Raw genomic sequence first — 19,385 nt, 5'->3', positions numbered from 1 at the left:
GTTAGTGCGCCACATGTTACGGTTGGTGCACGGGTCAAAAAACAAGAACCCAACTCCCAGCTTCCAACCACCTTTCTTACAAATATTGTCATGAAATAACAGGCTTGTTTTCTGGCACCGATTTTTTCAAAAAGTTCGTTTTTAGCTATTCAAGTCTATATTTCATGTATTCACTTTTGCAATTCATGAATATTCTTTATTAATTATCCCAGGCAAACCTGTATGCTTGGAACTATAATTAACACCCCAAGGTCCAAGATCTTGAACTGCACCGCAACTGGTGCGGACTCTGCCAATCAATCAGTCAATCAATCAGGGAATTGTAAGTGCGCTACTCACCCGTGAGGGTCTCAAGGCACTGAGGGGGGTCCGCAGATTTGTTTAGCCGAAGAGCCAGGTCTTGAGGGTCTTCCTGAAGGTGTTCAGGGAGGGGGCGCATCTGATGTCTGCCGGTAGCTCGTTCCAGGTCTTGGCTGCAATGTGAGAGAAGGATCTTCCGCCTGCTCTGTGGATGCACGGGGGTTTCGGCCAATCCGAGGTCCGAAGATCGGAGTTTTCTTTTGGGTATGTGGAAGTTGATTCTATCATTGAGGTATTTGGGTCCCTTGTTGTGTAGGCATTTGTAGGCGTGAGGATTTTGAAAGTGACTCTTTTCTCCATGGGGAGCCAGTGGAGACTTCGTAGGTGTTCACTGATGTGTTTGTGTTGGGGGATGCAGAGGACGAGTCTGGCGGCAGTGTTCTGTATTGTCTGGAGTTTGCGGAGTAGGGACTTGTTGATGCCGGCGTAGAGTGCGTTTGCCAATGGTGTCCTTGCGGCATGTAACTCTACGTGCCATGCCCCCCCCCCAACATCCTTTTTCATTTAGTCTCTCAACCATGCTGCACTGGTGTTTTTCTTGCCGGCCACGGGCCCAAACTCCCTCATAACTTCAGTAGATCGAGTCTACACAGGATTACATTACTATCCTTACTCATCCAACATTCTACTTAGCTTCATTATGGGTTAGGACATATACTCCTGCAACTACACCTCGGTTTTATCAGCCTGCTGGAGATCTAGTTAATGGAATAATTTCTCACTTGTGGGGACCATATCTAGGCGTAGGACCAATTCTATTTGGCCACCTTCCAATGATACATAGTAAAAAATCACCCCTCTGCACAGTGTTTCCGCCCTATCATATGGGTCCCCATGTTAACTCAGCATTAATGCTTTTTATTTAGTAACAACATAAGTGAGTACTGTGTATGATATTATGTGTGTTAAACGACCCCCTTGCCTCATTAATTTTCTTATAATGACTAGATCCCACTGATTTTCATCATTTAGTGGCAAACTAATAAGCCCCATGCATTGACCATGTTCCTCATCTTGGATAGTACCATCCCACTACTGATTGTGCCACCCATTATGTTTCGATTACTATTCATCCTTATAATTTCTTTCTTCTCTTCCCATTTTTCATGGCATGTCCTACCTTTAAAAGCATTTCCCTTCCGGGACCAGCTGGCCCTTTGGAAGTCGCTGCCCTCGCTCTATATCCATGTATAATTCATATGCCAAGCAAGCCTCATTAGTTACGCTCTATTATTTTTTTATTTTTCAGCCCCTGAGTGTTCTTAATTGAGTCCTGGTCCTGGTGATGACTTTAAAATTATAAGAGGTAGAAAAGCAGATGACCTGCTTACATCAAGACTCATGGATCATGTTTATTTATGTACATTCCTGAGCCCAGAGTAACTTGTTCGCCCATATACACACGTCACTCCCTCAATTTGCTGCACCCTGTGATCACATTTTATATTGAATAAATGCTACAACAATTCAATTAAGTGTTTGCATTTAATACATAGTTGTTGGTCGGTCCTGAGGGGCCAACTTCAGGCCGAATGAAAGAACAGAAAATGCAGATTTCGTTTGACACACAACCTCAGGTACTACTGGCTGGTGAGAAGCTGCTAGAAAAATATGAACACATACATCTCTAAAGTCCACAGTTTATAAGAAAACTAACCATAGGATTCAGAGATAGGATCCTTTGAAGAGTCTACAGAAAAATTGATTAAATACCATCCTCTTCTCTTTCACTGGGAGTAGAATTTCCTTATTGTTAATTTGGAGTTTCCAGGTGGCTTTCTGGAAAGTAGACTTCTTTCCGAAATTGGAAATAGGTACTTCGCAAACTCAGATGTCTGACAAACTAAACAAGTGTACAACCAAAGAAATTTACATTTGCAGAAATATCCCTTGAGCACGAAGGCCAAAGATTGCCTGGAACAGCGAATCAACTTCATAATAGGAGAGCATGAGTAATACTTGAAACTGTAAAACTTAAACACCTTATTTGAAGACAATCTGTGGACTACCTTTGACGATAAACATCAGAGACAGGTATGAATAACAAGAACACAAATATTATTCTATTTCTTTGAAGAGGCTACAATAAGAAGAAGCTAACAAAATATTTTTATCATATTACAAGAAAATCCTTTAACATCCTTTATTATTATTTGCAGATACATTCCTACCCACTCAAATGGTCCCATCACACAAACAAACTACAAAGACATGATTGAGAAACCATTTAAAACAATACAGTGATAATAAGCACCCAACAACTTGGCAAAGTTGTAAAGCTAATGCAAGGCAGATTCAGTAATATGCAATTAAAAAGGTTGTGAAATAATATGATTTAAAGACAGTGCTCGTTCTGTCACAACTGAGCAACACATTTTCAAATCCAGAGAAATAAAGAAGTAGGGCTGCTTGAGGGGGAAAGAATCTCAAATTTCAGAGCAAGGTCCTATCCAGCCTTTCCTTATGGAGACCACTGCTGTATGTGTTTCCTACTGAGGCTGCTGTATCAGGACGCGTGCCAGCTGAAACCTCTCAAACCAGTGGAGACTGGGTACAGAAGCAGGCATACACCCGTGCTGCAGTGACTACGATTGCACAATAGCATTATGGCACTTTGAGCACTGTGCCGCTAACGAGCCTTTTATATTTATTTTGGTACCATATCCATGGTTTATTCAGTGCGGCCCGGTTGCTAACCTATAGTCGTTACCTCGGGAAAGACTGGTCCTACTTTCTCAGGCCCGTGGATCTACTGGAAGGGGTCTGGAATGTTTTGGCTAAACCTAGGCAGATGACCATGGGAGTGGATCTCATTGATGTGATGATGATGCAATAGGGCTGCATCCTGGAGTACTGCACTGTGGGGTTCAGGAACCAAGCACCTGTAGGCCGCGTTTTTGTCCTAGTACATTTGTGTAGGGTCTTGCAAGAAGAAAGTAAATGGATATGTTAATTTGGAACATATGTCGTACCTAGGTGAGGAAGGATGGCTGCTTCCAGCCCCTTGGCAAAATGTGTGGTGGCGTCGTGCAGCTCCAGAAGGGTGCTCAACTTATTGTCGGGACCGACACGCTCCATCTCCGCACTCAGGCACACGGGAAGCGATGGGACCATGGCAGCCAACGTTTGGATCATGAGCACCGTCACCACTTCCTGGGGGCTCTTGAAGACCTACAAGCACACAAGATTAGTAGGTTAAAGGAGACAGGCTTACTACTTCTTGTTAGGAAGGCATGTCAGTTCCATCATAATGGCGACAAAACTTCATCAACATGAAAAGTAGTAGAAAGAGGGAACATGGAAATACGTGCATTTTAGTAACATTTTCATTTTCAAATGAAAGAACTGCAAAAGTCATGTTTGAAAAGTGGATTGCTCAATTTTGCAAACAAAAGTGTATTTGCTCACTTCTGCTACTTGATTTTGATTCTCAAGTGAAAAACATTGACAAAATGTTGTTGAGGGAAGGAACATGCGTACAAATTTAATGGAAACGCTATATCACTGCACTTTATAGTGGGCGTCTACAACTATAAAGGGTCTGATATTATTTGATGTAAAAACTTCATAAAATTACCAAATGTTGAAAAGCACTGTGGGTTAACAAATCAGTTAAAATGTATATATGTATGTGATACTTTAACGCAAACCTAGAAAAAAGGCAGCGGAGCACTGTACAAGATCCACACCAGACATGAAGTCAAAGTGTGATAGAAGAGGTAGCAGGTTTGTGGATGGTTAGTGCATTGTGATGCAGTGTTCGAGGTACGTCTTCAACTCTTTCCTAAATGGAATAGCATTGGGTGGTGCTGATGGATGAAGGATGTTCCAGATCCTGGGTGTAAAGTGGGAAAGGCACGAAGCCTTGTTTGTTTTGTGTTTACACTTCTTAGCCTGCAATTCCATGGACACCGAGATACCTCATGTAGTAGCTACCTGCTAGGTGGAGCATCCCCAAGATGCCAAAGGAGTCGCCTGACTCAGAGTAGAGTCACTCCCGGTCTAGTACCGCTCCACTTTTATACTACATATGGATAGGATTGAGTCCCATGGTGATCTTTGCTGATCCCACTCCAGGACAGAAGGGGTTCACCTTAACCTATTTCCCTCAAGGCACTCCCCTGACAAACAGCAGCCGACTACCAACATGGAAGGTGATGGAGGGTTCTGTGAACTTCTTTAGAGTATATGGTACAGGGAACTGCACATGGATTTGCAGGCTCAGTGATTTTAAGTAGCAACTCTTAAATAGTACCCCTTGGGCCATTGAGAGGCTCTTTGAGGCCCCATGTCCTTACCTACTAACATCGGGCACTAAGGACCAAACACAAACTGGGTTATTGCTAGATAACACTCAAATAGTGCTCAATTTGTGTTAAGTAGGGAATTGAAGTGCTTCTCAGTAGCCTGGGTATAACTTTCTAAACATTTCAATCTCAGATCCGATTTGGGTTTTGTGGAGGTGTGTGAGTGCATTTACACACCAACGGGACTTGTTTATGCTACGTATAATGTATACTATTGTGTACAGGCCAGGACTGTATTGATACGTTTCCATATTGTAGGTGAAGTACTATGTCCAACAACAAATGCTTGCCGGCTCCAACATTTCTGAAACGCCTCAGGTGAGACACTTGTGTTCATTCATGCACACACCATGGCAGAGAACCATGTGCCAACTCTCATGGCAGCCCCCTTCTACCTTATATGAATTCAGTTTGTCTCTCCTTCGCTCGGCAAGAGCTAGACAACTAGGTCGGTGAGTGGAAAGCTCCTATTCACTATCCAGCTTATGTAGGTAGCACAAGCTACATTTTGTCACGCCAGAAACCGGTCCCCGGAAGCTTGTTTCCTTCCCAGTATAAGAATTGGCTTGGTAGTTTGGTTTGCCCTGTTCCCATCATGCACTGGGACAGGAACAGACTAATTTGCATATAGCCAGGTTCTGAGCTGGGATGGTGCATTGAGCTAAAAAACGGTGATGGATTAAAACCATGATCTCTTGACTTGGTAAGAGTATTCTGCATCATTCAGAAACTCTGTCCATCACCACCCCCCTTTTCCAAAATCGGTTTTATCCACACTATGTGTGGGAGGGTATGCTCAGACGTGAGTCCCTTGCTCATTGCACCATCAGGATTCAAGCAAGCCGGGCCGAAGAAGGCTGTGATGCCAGAAACTGGTCCCCGGAAGCTTGTTTCCTTCCCAGTATAAGAATTGGCTTGGTAGTTTGGTTTGCCCTGTTCCCATCATGCACTGGGACAGGAACAGACTAATTTGCATATAGCCAGGTTCTGAGCTGGGATGGTGCATTGAGCTAAAAAACGGTGATGGATTAAAACCATGATCTCTTGACTTGGTAAGAGTATTCTGCATCATTCAGAAACTCTGTCCATCACCACCCCCCTTTTCCAAAATAGGAACAGCCGACATATACAGAACCTTAGGAATTCAAAAGACAACATCTGTTTCCATGACACTAGATAAGTGCATCATCGCTGGGTGCATCCCATCAAGAATTTTCAGGGCGCAACAGCATGAAGGATGCAAGGGCCCAGTGGAGATTGTGAAAGCTGTGCAGTACCTGTTCAGGTATTCAGACACCACTCTGGTTAATGGTATACAAAATGCACTAACAGGGAGTTGGAGATTCCAGCAACTTCACCACTCTTTGGTGAACAGAAGCACTGGGGCGGTCTTGGGGACGACAGTGCGATTCCAGCATACTTAGGGGTCGATTAGGATGGCGGTTTTTCCGCATCCTCCGGGCCGGCGGAAGTGTCCGCCGGCCTGGAGGATGCGGAAAAACCGCGGCGGAGACTCCAAAGACCCACCGCCAAATTAGGATGGCTGGTGGGTCTGATAATCTGTCCGCCGCTTTTCCGCCGCGGTCGGAAGGCGACCGCGGCGGAAAAGCACTAACATGTCTGGCGGTGTCTATCAGACACCGCCAGGCATATTAGGATGTCTGAAAATATATGCTTTTCCGCGGCGACTTTACCGCCGTGGAAAAGCATACGGACCTTCACTTCGGGGGCCCGTTGCGGGCCCCCTGGGTGAAGGTGGGGTGGGGGGTGCACATGGGGGGTACCTATGGTACCCCCCTGCATTTGCGTGCACAATGCAGCAGGCACCGCGCGGTGCCTGCCGCTTTGTGCACGCAAATGCTGTGCATGGATTTTTTACATTGCGGCGGATGCAGCTTGAAGCTGCACCCGCCGCAATGTTAGAGATGGAGGATGTGACCGCCACACTGGCGGTCACATCCTAATTTGATCGGAGGGAACGCCGCAGCCCATGCGGACGTTCCCTCCTCCTCAGGGGTCGCGGACGGACTCAAGTCCGTCCGCGATCCTAATCGACCCCTATGTACTGGAATCACAGTGGAAATACCACGTAAGTGGGCTTTCATAACAACAGACTACTCTGCTCTTATCATCCTTAGTCAAACACTCATCGGCCTTGCAGAAACAATGGACGCAGGATCAAGGCAGATCTGAATACACAAACTTAGCTGATCTTAGGATCATTTCAGAAAGAAGAAGAGTTTAAATCTAGTCTGACAGAGGATGCCACACAAACAAAAGAGTGGGCCTGCTCACGATCACCATCTGAGATGATATGCTGCAGTCCATCTCAGACCTGACTAGGGACCACCAGGGCGGTGCTCAACCAATGCGGACCCCAACACAGAGATTGTCAATCAGTGAGAAACTTCTCTGCTAGAGCACATCTATAGACACTGATACACCTGAGGCAGGCAAGTTGATTTTCAGAGGAAAGGAAACGTTCTTAAAAGCAGAAAGATGATCTCAAAATAATCAAACTTCTGCCTATGTTAAAGTGGGGCAAAAAGAACGGTACACCAGACTGAGCAAGAGAGGTTCCAGAGTGTGAGTTGGGCAGCAAAGATTGAACACTTAAGCAAAATTGTAAGCCGGAGCTTTGGTTCGCCAATCAATGCCATTGGGAAAGACATTTCATCTATATATGTGACGTGTCCTGTAAATCTGTTGGAAATGGGGGAAAGCTACAAGGTCATCTATGCCTCAGAGCCCTACAGAACGGAGAAAACAAAAGTCTGGGCTGAGTTCATCTGGGGCCTTTGAATGGCACAAATGCCAAAGGTCAGACCAAAATGAAAGCCAAGGGCAAAATAATGTATCCAGAGCGTAAATACTAGCCAAGTCCCCAGAACCACTTAATTACCAGGAATGAGAACATTACCAAATGGAATATAAGACTGAAAGGGATTTCCCAAAGGGGTCATTGCTGCTTAGCTACAGTGTACAGTGGCTAAGAGGTAAACTTCGGGTACAAGTCCATCTACTGGAAAGAACTGAGAGCCGGAAGGAGGATTCTCTCTCCACTTGGTGTGGTAGAGTCACCCTGTCCCTGAGCAATAGAGAAAAGCCACAGTTGTCAAGTGAGAACTGAAAATATAGACTCTACTCTGTACCATATGTTGAGGTGACATACACAACCCCATCAATCTTGAGCACTAACTTGGCCATATTCACTGCTCTCATCAACCTGTTCCTGTACTTGGCAAGAACTGATTCTATGGAAGCCTGGAGATGCACACTCTATAGCAACAGACATCCTTGAAGTCAAAGGTAGAGAGGCAGGTGATAGAACCAGCACCTGCGGGTAAAGTAATGTTGCCAAAAGAACAGCAAGTCACCATTCCTGCTGGAGGATGCCAGATGGTGAAGTGTTGGAAGTTTACAAGAGAGTGGATCGGAGTTTCAGGCTTACTACCCTGTCAGGGAGCAGACTACTAAAGAGACTTCTGATGTGTAAGGGCAACAGACCATAATCCTCTATCCCTAATCCACTGACTACTAAAGTAAAGTATGCACCCATGTGGCACAGTGCTTGGCTCAGATTAATCTGCCACACATAGTGACCAAGGCACCGGACAGGGTTCAGAAGCAACAGCTGGTAGGACACACTGCTTTGGTGGAGTTGTAATTACCAGTGTCATTAGTTATTATCTTTTGATTAACCTTTACCGGTAAAATCGTTGGCGCACACAAGGTAGACCTCCAAAGAGTTGCTATAATAAGACATAAGAGTGATACAGTGTTACATTTCGATCTCCTCCGCTTCAAGCAAATTGTCTCTACTACCTTGAAGACGCGTGCTGCGTCAGCAGGTGATTACAATGTATACAAATTGGTTCATTTCGGCCTATACTAGTCATGAGCACTGTGCACTATGGGCCAAGTGGCAGCAGATCTCCTTTGGGGAGTGCCACTATGCGCGTTCTAGGCTGCGTTACTAGGTATTTTTTGGCAAAGGGTACGCAAGTGTTCTCCTAACTCACCAAAGGTCATCCTCTGGAATCTGGCAGTAATAATGTTCTTTAAAAAGAGTGAACAGGTGCGCTCTGGTTGATGGCAAACAGGGGTACTGGGCTGCAAGATCAGCAGAAATTACCTGGATCTACCAGGAAGTGTGCTCTGACTGAAGACGCCCATTTGTAGAACAGGCTGGGGTGAACTAGGCAGTGCTAGTTGGTATACTCTGGCTATTTGGAGTGGGTTTGCTCTTACAGGAGCAATTGGATATGCTCAGGTGGAGCGGCAGATGTTATTCAAGCATTGCTAAAACTCGTGGTCTAGGCAGGTGTGCGATGATGACGCACAAGTTACTTACTTGTGTAACGATATATCTGTAAGAGACATTAGTTTGACGCCTGGGGATATTCTAAGGTAAGGAATCTATCATGAATGTGTCTCTTTCAGATAGCTAAGTGTTTATGACCTGACAGTACAAATGGTATGCTCAAGTTGTAGTGGTGCAAGGGTGTGATCCTGGGTCAGTGGGTGAATGCCAGCCTTACCAATGGTTGGTGTCTGACTGGGGTGTGGAGGTACACGCAGTGTTGAAGAGGTGAGAAGCTCCTCTAGCAGTGAAGTAGGTGCTCATATGCTCTGTTTAGGATTACACAATCAGTGCTTAATTTGAGCCGGTGTTTGCAGGTGGGCGCCACTGGCACTTATTTTCGGGGCCTGACACTTATTTTTTTTCAACAGGATTTGATGCAGAGCAAGAGAGAGAAAAACACCAAAAGGGGAAAGTAGGAGGAAGAGAAAGACGGAAAAACAACGAGAAAGGGAGAAAGAAGGGATGAAAAAATTTGCAAGAGTGAGAGAAAGGGGGCAGGGAGAGCTGGTGGTGGAAGAAAGAAGCAAGAGGGGGAACGAAGACTATGCAGCTGTGGTATTCAGTTCCCTGACCTTCGATCGCACTTGCTGCGGGCTCAACTTTTCACCCCCGTACTAATTCTTTTACAAATTAAGCACTGCACATAATCTGTATTGCTGAGAGACAGAGTGCAGGGTTGTTCTGGTGATGATCAGGAGCATGGAACATAGGTAGGAGTAGCAATATCTATTAATGTGTGGCTATTTGCACCCCCCAGTGAACTTCCATGAGGACCATGTTACGGAAAAGAACTGACTAGTATTTTGTTGAATATCAAGTTTGCATCCATTACAGGTTATTAACACTGTGCAACCTCGACCTTATAATAAACACTGTGCAATCTCCCAACTGCCTGCCATCTTGATAAACAGCTGTGTGACTTCACTTCCTGTGATGTCAAAGTTGAAGGGGTTTTGAACTAACTTCTCCCATGAATCTGGTGGTATTCTACCACTGGTGGACACCGCGGGTTTTAGCATCCAGAGTGTGTGGGTGTGGTTTGGTGACATCCGTGGATGTTCTCTGGTGACAGCAGGTGTGCTCGCACAGTCTGAGAGTGCACTGATGGGGCAGCAGGAATGTTCACTGTGTTCTGACAACAGGTGTTTTGGCAAAGTGTTCCTGTGATGGGACCAGGGCCTTCATGTGGTCGGTATTATAGCCTTATACATGATAACTAAATAAATGTTCAGGTGGCATAAATTCGGGGTAATCTTTTTCTCGCTGGAGACGTTTTAAAATATCCCTGATCTGACATCACTGCTTCTTCATCGTATATATGTGTGTGTGTGTGTGTATATATATATATATATATATATATATATATTTTTTTTTTCAATTCAAAGAATACACCGCACTCTTCTCGGATGATTAAAGCAATTTAATCCAGTTCTGTAAAACTTCCTTCACCAATATATATATATATATTTTTTGTTGTTGTTGTTTCAGCATCGCTATTTAATTTTCACACATTTATCAAACCCAGCCAAGAAGAAAATGTTTGCAAGATTTTCTCTGCAAGTGTACTTCCTACAGAAGTTTTTCCAGGCACAAGGGTAATGTGCAGAAGAATAACAGTAACTGTTTCAAAAAATGCAACTTTGCACCCCCCCCTTGTCCTTTGATCCAGGAGCTTGTAGTTCAGAGACGTTGTGTATCGCAATCCAGTCCTTCAAATAGGCAGGTAAAGAGCCCATGCACTTCTGTCATTTGAAAGGGAGATTATCAGCACTTCGCAGGCATTAGTGCAATGCATCTAATGGGGAGCATTTGTACTTCTCAGAAACAGACAGGTACTCTGGGATTCGAAGTGCCTGCACTTCGAGGTTTTGATTTAAATGCACTTTGTAACCTATGCTAACTCCTTGGATCGGACAACAGCTCTGCTCGGACATTTGGAGAGCTTACGAACTGCAGCGTTATGGAAATGTGCTCGTTCAAAGTCAAAAGTACATTAGAATCCAAGCTGGAGTACTTGCGATTGTTGTCAGGCTCCTAGGACGGTAGGGGCCTGGGGGGAGCACCGTTAAACCCTCTTGGGAGGTGCCAGATGTGGCGGTGCGATAAGGGAGTTCGGCCAAGTGCAACTTCAAGAAAAGCGGCAATGGCCTGAACTTTCCGTGGCTGAGATAGGGATCTTCATGAGCCGAGCCCTTGAACTCCAGCTACCTTTCCACTTCCGGTCTGCAGCAGAGACCTCACCAGAGGCACGCGCCGGTTCCGGATATGACGTTTGCTCAGTGCGGATTTCCCGGCTTCCTTCTCGTTCTAGCTGGTGCTGTAAAGATATTCTAAAATGTCTGTTTCTGTTTTTTCTATTTATTTCTATCATATTCAGCCAACTCCCCCCTTTGTGAATGGCCTTTGGCCGAAAGCACGGCCAAGCCCCTTGCCCAACTCCTGCGGGCCCCAAGCTCCCACGGACAGTCACTGTGACTTTGCATGAAGCGCGTCCCCCCACTTATTTTACCGGGTGGACGCCGTCCCCCCGCCAAACAGCTGGACTTCGCTCGTTGGCTGGCCTCTCTGGGACGAGATCGGAGCGCACCTTTTGTGATGTCACTTCCTGTCGTGACGTCACTTCTGGTGACGGCGTCCCCCCACTTCTCTTTTTAGGACTCGTGCCCTGGTCAGATTAATACTATTGACCACTATACTCCTTTATAGGAGCTCACAATTGAACAGCCCCTCCAGACTCCGAGTGCATGGAGATGGTCCCATCTTGGAAGGGCTGCGAGACACCAGTATTTGCAGCTGGCCGAGGCACCCACAGAGGGCCACTAGAGAGGTCAGCTCTCTAGTGTCGCCTGAGCACCCCATACCCCCGGCCCCCTTCAGGGGCAGGGACTCTGGTTGGAGTCCCTCCCCTCTCCAGCCTCGTAGCGGTGAACAGGGGGCGTCCCTTCCTGGGCGTCCAGGACTTGGGGGAGGGTATATATCCCTCCCCCACCATTTTGGCGATCTCTTTGATCGCTGTACACGCCGTCTCCCTCCCTACCGCTTACCCGGCGTGGTGGTGGCAGGAGGGGGGACAGAGAATATTGTAATGTTTTCCTTTTTCGTTGCTGGCGTAGTTACAGGGCGATCTGGAAGCAAAGGGATACAGAAGGGTACCTCTGCGCGGCACCATGGTGGGTGCCAGAGCCAAATCCGAGGAGCCTCATGGGAGGGTCCTTGAAACCGTGTCGGCGCCCCGCTCGTCCTTCGGGTGGTTGTGGGCCTGAACAACCGGGGGCTTGCTATGCGACGCTACGCCCTGAAAGGGGTGCGAGTAATGTACCAACGGTCACATGATCCGGGAGAGGATGACTAGTAAGGGCAGCATAGGCGGGGTTCGCCCCAGTGCTGCCTGGCTCATCAGGCGGGCAGGCGGCCCAGTTGGTTGCCTGCCCTTGGATCGCCGCAAGATAACCCACCTATTACATAACAGTGTATGTAATAAACCTGCAGCCACTTTACCCAAACCAAAAATGTGTTGTGTGTTTATTTATGGGAAATGTATAATATGTTGGGGGGGTGGAAAAGGATGCCAATGGCGATACTATGGGTTTGAGCTCCAGTGTTGCACAGGAAGTTCTGTTCTACTATAAGAAGCACATGTTCCAGACAGGCAACGATGTTACCCTGTGATGATGCCTTATTTTTTTAGAAGCGGTTTTAGGGGCAATTACTAGCAAGCATTTGCAATGCAATCAGTCTCGCTTTTGGGACCTTATATGTATTTAGCTATGCAGCACATTAGCCTGGTTGCTGAAACATCTACTGTTCTTTAACATGGAGGGAAATTAAGCACCAAACTGCGTGACACGCCAGGTACGAGAATACATGGAGAGAAATATTGCCTTTCAGCGGGAAATAGTATAGTCCAAAGCTCTGTTTTTAATATAAAATCAGGGCCTTCGGTGGTCATATCACCGAAAACACAAGATTGGGAAAAAATATTATTGTCTACGGGTGCTTGTGGAAGACAATTTCTATGGACTGGAATCTAAAGAATGCTAAAGTGATTCTGGTATTTTACTGATCTCTGCTGGTCGTTTTCTATCAAGAAAGTTAAATAGAGGCAGTTGCCAGAAAATTTTAAAAAGAAAGTCCCTCAGCAGAAAGCTATTCTGGTATTTACCGAACCTCTACTGGGCGTTTTCTATCAAGACAGTTCAACAGAGGCAGTCAGTCGCGGCTTGCAATACTCGCGGGCAGGGGTGTCTGGAGGGCGGGGGGCGATTTAAAAGAAAAAGAAGAAAAGAAACGTACCTGACCGGGTCCCGCGCCGCCTCTACTGGGCCGCGTCCCGCGTTTGGCGGTTTCCTGCTCAGGAACAGGAACAGGCATGCTCCCTCCCTTCCCCAATGGCAGCTTTGTGATTGGTGCAGACAGCCCCCAGCCGGGCGCCTGTAGAGAGGCAATTTTCTCTATGCAGGCTGAATGCAGCCTACATAGAGAAAATGTAGAGAGCTCATGACTTGTTTGGTCGGCCCCAGAGGGCCGATCAAACAGTCAGGGTACTCAGAGTTGTTCAAGCCACTCCACCCCGATCCGCCCACACGCCAGCCCCCAAATAGGCATACCCTCGCGTCCGCCCCCAACCAGGCAGACCCTGCCTTCTGCTTTCTCGCAGTGCGAGAAGCAGAAACATAAAATGGCATTTAAAATACCATTTTGTGTTTCTGCTTCTCTCACTGTGAGAAAGCAGTGGGGCGATGCTCCTCCGCCCTAATAGAGGAGCCGCTCCTGGAAGCAGTTGAACAAGCAGAAAGCAATTCTGGTATTTTACTGACCTCTACTGTTCGTTTTCTATCAAGACAGTTAAATAGAGGCAGTTGAACAGAAAAAAGTCCCCAAGCTGAAGCAGACAAGCCCTAGGGCTGATCTCCAGAGCCCACACAGTATATACACATATAAGTATATACTAAAGTATATATAAGAGGTATTGAATGCTCGACACACTGCACACAGTTATAGAACAGCGGATGGAATAGGAGTTACTCCTATAGAACTCCACATGGCATCTTGTGCTTAGACACCTGCATTGATCCAAGACGAATGTCAGTGCACCATTTGTCTACCCAACGGGTGATTCTTAAGAGTGTCTTGGTTAGATCAAGTCTGGTAGATGTTGAAAATCTTCCTTGTTTTGTACTGTAGCAGAGTGATGCATTTGTCTTTCGTAATAGTTTTATGGCAGCATATCCTATGCTTCCTATTGTGGGACTTGCCCTCTCTACCTAATTTTTGTTCAATAAGCTCCCCAATTGTATGTACCCCTAGTTTATGGAGTACTGGCTGGGGTAAGTTGTTCAGGGAGGCAAATATGTTACGGTAGAGGTTGTCCGGTAAACCTTAGCTATTGAAGACGTTCACTACTCTTTTTGTAGTGCCCGACTAGGATGGTTTGTGGATTGACAGGTGGCAGGACAGTAGAGCAGATTTGAGGGTTGGACATGGGTAAAACGAAAGATAAGATCAGGTCAGGTCTATGGTTACAATGACAAGTCTTTGTAGCTTTGTTGTACGTGAACACTACGGCCTTTCTTAGAAGTTTCCCTCATTTTGATTTGGGGATTCCAGGGGCCAAAATCTCAGATTCTGTCTGGTGTCTGCAGGTCAAACTATCAGGATTAAAAAACATTTTATCCATAATGGGGAATAAAACGTGGACCTGGAAATACCAAGTCTAAGTCCTTGTGCTTTTTTCCAATTGAGGAAATATAATGGTAAAAAATCTGCATACATTTTCCACCTACGTGAGGCAGGTCGTAATCGGATGAAAGGGCTTTGATTTGGCCCCTTGTGCAGGTGATGGAGAGTTTAATGGGAGGGGGGGTGTGGCCGATCACAGAGCAACATGATCACTTGCTAGAGTGGCTCCCGCAGTCTACTGGCCTTAAACCCTAACATGCAACACAATATCCAGCCCCGTGCCTGCATTTGGTGGCTACTGGTTGCGGGGATACTAAATCTTCTTTCATTTGTGTTGATCAAAGCTTCATCTTCCCATACGAGGCATAGCCTAACGGACGAGGCTAAGCCGCAGCCTTGATTACGGCAAAAGGAACCAGAAGAGTGGTGGAACTGCTATACTTGCGGACTGAAGATTGCCCAGGAGAACTCTTGCGCTGCCACCCGCTGTGAGCGGCTGTAGGGGTGAGCAGCTGCCCCCCAGCCAAGTATGTCATCGCCGTGGAGTCTACATGCGCCGAACTGTCCTTCTGACAGCGCGACTGGTGGCACCGGAGACGGCACCTTCTGCCCTGCTGGACTGCGGGCTCCTGAATGAAGTTATTTTATTTATTTATTTAAAACATTTATATAGCGCGGCTGTCACCTTGCAGGCATCCTGGCGCTGAACAGAGAATTACTCCACAGAAGGAAAAGATAGGGAGAACTGAGGGAGGTAGGCTAGAATAGATGGTTTAAGGGAAGGGTAAGGGGAAGAGATTAAAGTAAAAAAGGTTCGGGGAAGAGCCAGGTCTTGATGCGTTTTCTGAAAGGAAGGAGTTGCGGTGTTTGGCGGATGTCCAGGGGCAAACTATTCCATAATTTTGCCGCTGCAACTCTAAAGGATCTTCCCCCAGTCCTAACCTTGTTGAATCTTGGGACTGTGACAAGGTAGGCTGATGCTGAGCGGAGGGCTCTTGTAGGGGTGTACCAGGTGAACATAGCTTGCAAGGGTCTGGGTCCGACTCCGTGCAGGGCTTTGAACACAAGACAGAGTGCTTTAAAGGCCACTCGTTGCTTCAGAGGGAGCCAGTGAAGTAAGAGACCGAGCGCAGCTAAGTGGCAGCCTGGGCTGTGGTGCTCCCCAGCCAATAGTTAGTGATGGAGGGGTGCCCCAAAGATGATGTGAGGCAAGCAGCGGCATCACGGAGATAAATGGCACTCGTCTACTGGTGCTGTTTTCCAGCGAAGAGATTTGTGGAGGTGAGAGTGGCCGGCACGCCCTGTCCTGCACCAGTGGGGGGGGGGGGGGCTCTGAACTGCTAACCTTCCTGAGTCTGTAGGGGGACAGTGATTAACTACCTCACTGCACAGAAACTACCACTGCCCCCAGAGGTCTACTTACAGGCATATGCTGCCACAGTGACCTGTTGATCTCATGGTGGGGGGTCCTGCAAGTGACTCCTTCCTGTGCATGCAAAACTGTGTGTAGGCTAGACAACACAATCCCCCCTGAGACTGCAAGAGACTCTAGTGTACCTGAGAGGGTGTGCCCCCCTTCTTCACGAGAGAGACAATATAGAACACAACCAATATTGAGGAGCAAGACACAGAGCAGTACGCACCCAGCACCATCACCCTGACCCTTATCATCTGCAGCTCCACATCTAAAATCGACTACGAGTAATGGCAAAGGGGGTCACGGGGCGAGCGCAGGGAAAACCCTCCAGTTCGCAGTGGGGCTTTTGCCCTAATCTGATCCACCTGGCTGGCGGGGCGACTCCCTCTGCAACCCCCCTCCCCCACTACTGTTTTACGTTACGAAGCACAGCAACTTCCATAATCAGGGACAATGAATGGAGGCAAAAGTTCGCAGGGTGCTCCAAACAAAACTGGATATATTTTTTCTTAGCAAGGGTTAGGCTGAGACGGCGGCAGTGGGGAAGCAGTGGAGCCCACATGACCAGGCTACATCCGATGGTGACTGGCTTACCCTCAAAGACATTACGACCGCAATACAGGGCATTCGCAGCTCCCTGGAGACCAAAATTGATTCCATCTCCACAAAGGTCACACTGATGAGCGGATAGCCATTTTGTCCAATTATTGCTCCTATATTTAATTACCGTGATGAGACGTAATCCTGCAGAAGGCACGCAGTGCCACACCAGTCAAGTTGGACAATGCCACAATTGCCTTCTTCCCTGACTTTACGCTCAGAGTCAAAACGTTATGTAGAAGCTTCGTTGAAGTTAAAAAGGCCCTGAAGGAGCGAGAACTTAAATATTCCATGATGTTTCTGGCACAATTGAGAGTGCTAGCGAACGGGTAGGCTTGGCACTTTACATCCCCAGATGTGTCCTGGGACTGGCTGCAGACCAGAAATAGGGGGTGGTCTGGGGATTGTTCAGGACCTACAATAAAGATATTTGCTTACAGGAGCAACTGACTACGTCAGAAGGTAGGTAGAAGACGCACAACACAGGTATAACATACGGAATACATTTTTCTTTACATGTGTTCATAATTATAAACACTAGATACTCAGATAGATCATACTGACGTAGACAGTTGCTCCTCTAAGCAAATATCTTTATTGTAGGTCCTGAAGAATCGCCAGTCACTATAAATAGGCGAGAAACATGTTGACCGATCAGAGCATACACTAAACCTAGACTCCGAATAGGAAAGATTATTTTCCAACGAGCACCGGTTAGTAATTCGTTTTTAATTAGAGCAGGGGACCCCCAGAATAAAACTTGATCCTGGTACTCCGAGCTGTATTTCAACTCACATACCACGTCTACGCTATTCTGGCCCCACACCCACACTTCACCTAACGGCAAGTTGGATAGAAGATCTCCGCCAAAGTGCCCCTCTTTGAGGTGTCGTCCGTTGGGTATTGCACCGCCGACCCAACGAGGAGCAGCCCATATGATGAAGCATGACACCTACAAGGGTGTGTGAGGGCATTACATCCAACAATATGGATACCCAACTGTAGGTTCCAACGAGACCCTACAACATCCACACACACCGGTGATTTAAGTACATTCCTTTAATTTGAGGAACAGCTCAGCTCTATTTGTATTACATATCATTGCAGGGCACACACTGCAGCTGGACCTTCCACTCCCTTCGAGTGGTAATCGCCCTTCCCTAAATAACTCTCCCCCTTGTTGTAAACACTCATTTTAGAACCCCTGGCTTCCTCGATAAGGAGAGATCCGCTGATCCGAGGTCTGCGATGGGCCGAACACTGGGAGGATAGACTATCGCTCCACGCAGACATTCTGCTCTATATGGTAGACCCTGCATTCACACTTAACAAAATACTGCAAATTCGTAGTCAGCTTGGTCGCTATTCGGGCTATACCATCAATTGGACAAAATCCCTGATCTATATCCCGAGTGGACAGATGCCGCAACTGCCTCGGGGTTGCAAGGTTAGAATGGTCAAAGATGAGATCCAAAACCTCGAAATTCATGTCACCACTGACCTAGACCTGTTCTATACCAAAAACCTGGAGCCACCACTAGCACAATTAAAGTGTGACGTCCAGCACTAAAAGTACTTGCCACGGTCACTCCTGAGCAGAGCTGCACTTTTCAAAATGATGTGCCTGCCCTGCTTCCTCTACGCCGTACACAACATACCATATCCTATCCCAGAGACTGACTTTAAAGCAATAGAGAGCGAAGTTAGGACACTAATTTGGGATGGAGTTCCTGCACAAATAGCCATCTGTAACCTACGAGAGAGTGGTTTGACATCAAAAAATAGTACTGAGTGGAGCACCTTACTACCATTAATAACTGGGCATATTTCAAAGCGGATGAACCCATGTTTGGAATGGATGGACAGATCATGCAACCAGGGGGATATCTTAGGGGTCTATAAGCCAGCCCATGCCATATCTATCTCAAAGGCCCTATGGCATTAACGGTTGACATCTGGCACACAACACTCTGCGTGCTTGGAGTGGCAAGATCACTCAGGCTGCTCCTTTCTGGGACTCAGAGTCATTAGCTACTCTAGGGAAACACCCGGATTCGATAAATGGGATCTTATTGGACTCTTCAGGGTAGAAGATCTCTGGACACAGGGAGAAGTAATCCCTTTTGTTGACTTGCAGTGCGACTACCAGTTAGCCCCAACTAAGACCAGTTAGCCCCAACTGAGACCTTTTACTACCTGCAGGTGCGGCACGCACTCCAGGCTGCACTTCCCAGGGGAGAGGAAATCCCTGAGTCCTCACCCCTGGAGTGCAGGTTCCTTCACATACAAAAAACGAATCAATAACTCACCGGACATTCTCCAGCACTTACGGGAACAATGGGAGCGAGACCAGGAGGGTCTCGAGGATGACAAGTGGCCTGAAAAACCTAGTGTCTCAGTGGGAGATATCTATTAACGCTGGGTTTTGCCTGGTGCAACTGAAACTTCTCCACAGGTCTTACTTTGTATGTCCCACCATGGTAAAAATGTGGAGGGCAACTGCCATAGGCAATGCCGCCAACAGGGTGTTTTCTTTCACGTAATTTGAAGTTGCCCTGTGATACAATACTTCTGGGAATTAGTGGTTGCATGCATGAACTACCTGTGTAGGAGGAATATGGCAACTTCCAATAAATGGTGTCTGTTTGACATTTGG

The 19,385-nt window shown here is 46.7% G+C and overlaps 1 protein-coding gene across 1 annotated transcript in view; it reads right to left on the bottom strand.

Moving 5' to 3' along the window:
• The window catches only part of COG7 (component of oligomeric golgi complex 7), a 219,679-nt gene that overhangs the window by 114,366 nt on the left and 85,928 nt on the right, over positions 1-19,385 (bottom strand). The window contains exon 8 of the mRNA XM_078664791.1: positions 3,333-3,531. Coding sequence (XP_078520917.1) covers positions 3,333-3,531 — 199 coding nt within the window. The remainder of the gene's footprint in view (positions 1-3,332; positions 3,532-19,385) is intronic.

This window comes from Lissotriton helveticus, chromosome 10 (genome assembly GCF_964261635.1).
Source record: "Lissotriton helveticus chromosome 10, aLisHel1.1, whole genome shotgun sequence".
Classification (NCBI taxonomy): domain Eukaryota; kingdom Metazoa; phylum Chordata; class Amphibia; order Caudata; family Salamandridae; genus Lissotriton; species Lissotriton helveticus.
The sequence above is the reverse complement of the archived record's forward strand: the minus strand, read 5'-3'. Positions and strand labels throughout refer to the sequence as shown.